Here is a 2,230-nt window from a genome sequence, read left to right as displayed (position 1 = left end):
CGCCGGGCTGCGTCGCCTTCCCGGGTGTCGGGTCCCCGCGCCGCCGGTGCCCGGGTTGCCGATGAATGGACTAACGTGTTGCGCTCTCGTTTCTTGCTTTACACTCCTGCGAACCCGCTCCGGGAGACAGGGACGCACGGCCGTGCTCAGATATTTTTCGCCTCTCTGTTTATCTCTGCAGGTAAAGTGGAGCTGCATGGGAAACTCATAGAAGTTGAACATTCGGTCCCTAAAAGACAAAGGTAATTTTTTTTTTTTACCTTCCTTGTCTTCAGTTACTCAGTGAGAAGCAATTTGAAAAATGCTTAGGTTTGTGTTTCTCGTCGCTGTAGATAAATGGACCGCTTTCTTAAGCCCCTAGGCATGCACTCTGTGCTCTCCTGGAGGTTTTCTAGAATCACCCCGTGTATTTCTAATGTAGTGTCTTGGCTGGGCAACAGTGGTAGTATTTAATTTATTAAAAAACAAAAAAGCCCTTTTCGTGTGAGAAGCAAGTTATTATGGTCTGATGGCAAATGATTGTGAAGATTTTAAAATTTAAAGTTCTGTGAGTTCTGGCTGTTAGCAGGAAATGAAATGTGGTGTTGTGAACTGTATAACGGGCAAGCACGTGAGCTTTGCTCCAGCAACAAAAATCATCTTGTAAATACACTGGTATAGATATTTTTTTGATCCTGCCATGTTGGAGTCTGCAGGATTTTATAGGCACGTGGTAGAAGTCTCGTCTGTATTTGAGAGGATTTTTCTTCACTATTTTGAGCTGATCTATAGAAGCAGCACCAGAATGACTTCTTCCCAATAAGGACAGGATTTATGCATCCTTAATTTCTAAACGTATGTTTAATTTTTCTAAGGCAGTAATTTTGTTGAACCTCATGTAAAGAAGCAATACTTGCAGTAAAGCAGGGTAGTATTTTTATACTGCCTATAGCAATTCAGCCTGCTTCTTTCACAAATATTTAGGCTATAGAAAACTTGGCATGCACTAGAGGGTAAAAGCAAAATAGATCAAACTTTCCACGTGCTTGTTCCTGTACTCCATTATTCAATCTGGGAAGTATGTCTGTGTAACTTTGTTAAAAGGGGCTTCTACTATTTCAGGGTTATTTTAAAAAGTACAGTATTTTAAAAAGAATTTATCAGAAAAGGTGAATTAGCTCGATGGGCATCATATTTTGGTATTTTGAGAATTAGAAGTTTAATCACTATTTAGTGCTAGAAGAAAGCTTTGCTTGAGAAAGTATGGGGGATTTTTTTTTTCCTCTAGTAAAGTGGGGGGGAACCCCTCTCTGGACCAATTCATAGCGTGTTGATCTTTGCGGTTGTATTTATTTGATACTTATCATTGGAAATTAATATGCTGTATGTGCTCTTTCTCATTTAATATGTAAGGTATATGACTTGGGTTTACGGTAGCCTGTATTTCAGATCTTTTATGTATAAAAATTGTTGGAACGTAATGGAATATATTTTAGATTTGAGAAGGAAATTTCATGGAGCATATAAGAATGATAATTTCCTATTAATCTCATAAATATTTTTATTATCATGCTTGTTAATTTTAAGCTTGCCCAAGTAGTAGTCTATTTATGTTGTTGAAAACAAATTCACTTCACTCATATAAAGGTGAATTTAAAATCACTGGTGTGCCCCCAACTTTTTTTTTTAATTGTCATGTAATAGGTTTAAAAGTGTTCTCACGTTCTTTCAGCTGTCAGATGAAATAGTGTAAAAGTCCATTCTTCATCTTGGGTAGCATATCTTCCTACTTGTCTGTGAATTGGGAATTATCTGAAACATGCATCTGCTGAACTTGTTGAAAAGAATTCTGCACTGAACTTAGGCACTTCTCAAGGCGTGCGTTGCCTACTTATAGGCATACTGAAAAAATTCCAAATGGAATTGTATCGGCATATCCGTATTGCTTCTCCCAAAGTCCTTATTTGTTAAAACGCTGTTCCATTGTGCAGTATCATGTTGGAATGTATTAGATATAATTCAGATTTATACTGCTCTTTAACAGAAAATTTAAATTGCGTTTCTCATAACTGCACTTCCTTCCCCTTTGTTTCCACTCACCCTCTCCCAAAATCAAATATAGAAAGCCACTTAAAATTCATCCAGTGGCCTCCATATGTAAAAATGACTCTCTTGATCATTTAATAGATGCATAATACTGTTGTGTTTTTTTTTTTGGGGGGGGGGGGGTGTGGGGGGGGGGTGTCACAGT

At 38.1% G+C, this 2,230-nt stretch overlaps 1 protein-coding gene across 1 annotated transcript in view; it reads left to right on the top strand.

Annotated features, from left to right (window-relative positions):
• Nucleotides 1-181: 181 nt before the first annotated feature.
• The window catches only part of LOC104489405 (insulin-like growth factor 2 mRNA-binding protein 3), a gene marked incomplete at both ends in the record, with an annotated part of 85,014 nt that continues 82,965 nt past the window's right edge, over nt 182-2,230 (top strand). Inside the window, one exon of the mRNA XM_010131563.1 lies at nt 182-242. Coding sequence (XP_010129865.1) covers nt 182-242 — 61 coding nt within the window. The remainder of the gene's footprint in view (nt 243-2,230) is intronic.

This window comes from Buceros rhinoceros, unplaced genomic scaffold (assembly GCF_000710305.1).
Source record: "Buceros rhinoceros silvestris isolate BGI_N320 unplaced genomic scaffold, ASM71030v1 scaffold16612, whole genome shotgun sequence".
NCBI classification, from domain to species: domain Eukaryota; kingdom Metazoa; phylum Chordata; class Aves; order Bucerotiformes; family Bucerotidae; genus Buceros; species Buceros rhinoceros.
This window is presented reverse-complemented; position numbering and strand designations above follow the sequence as displayed.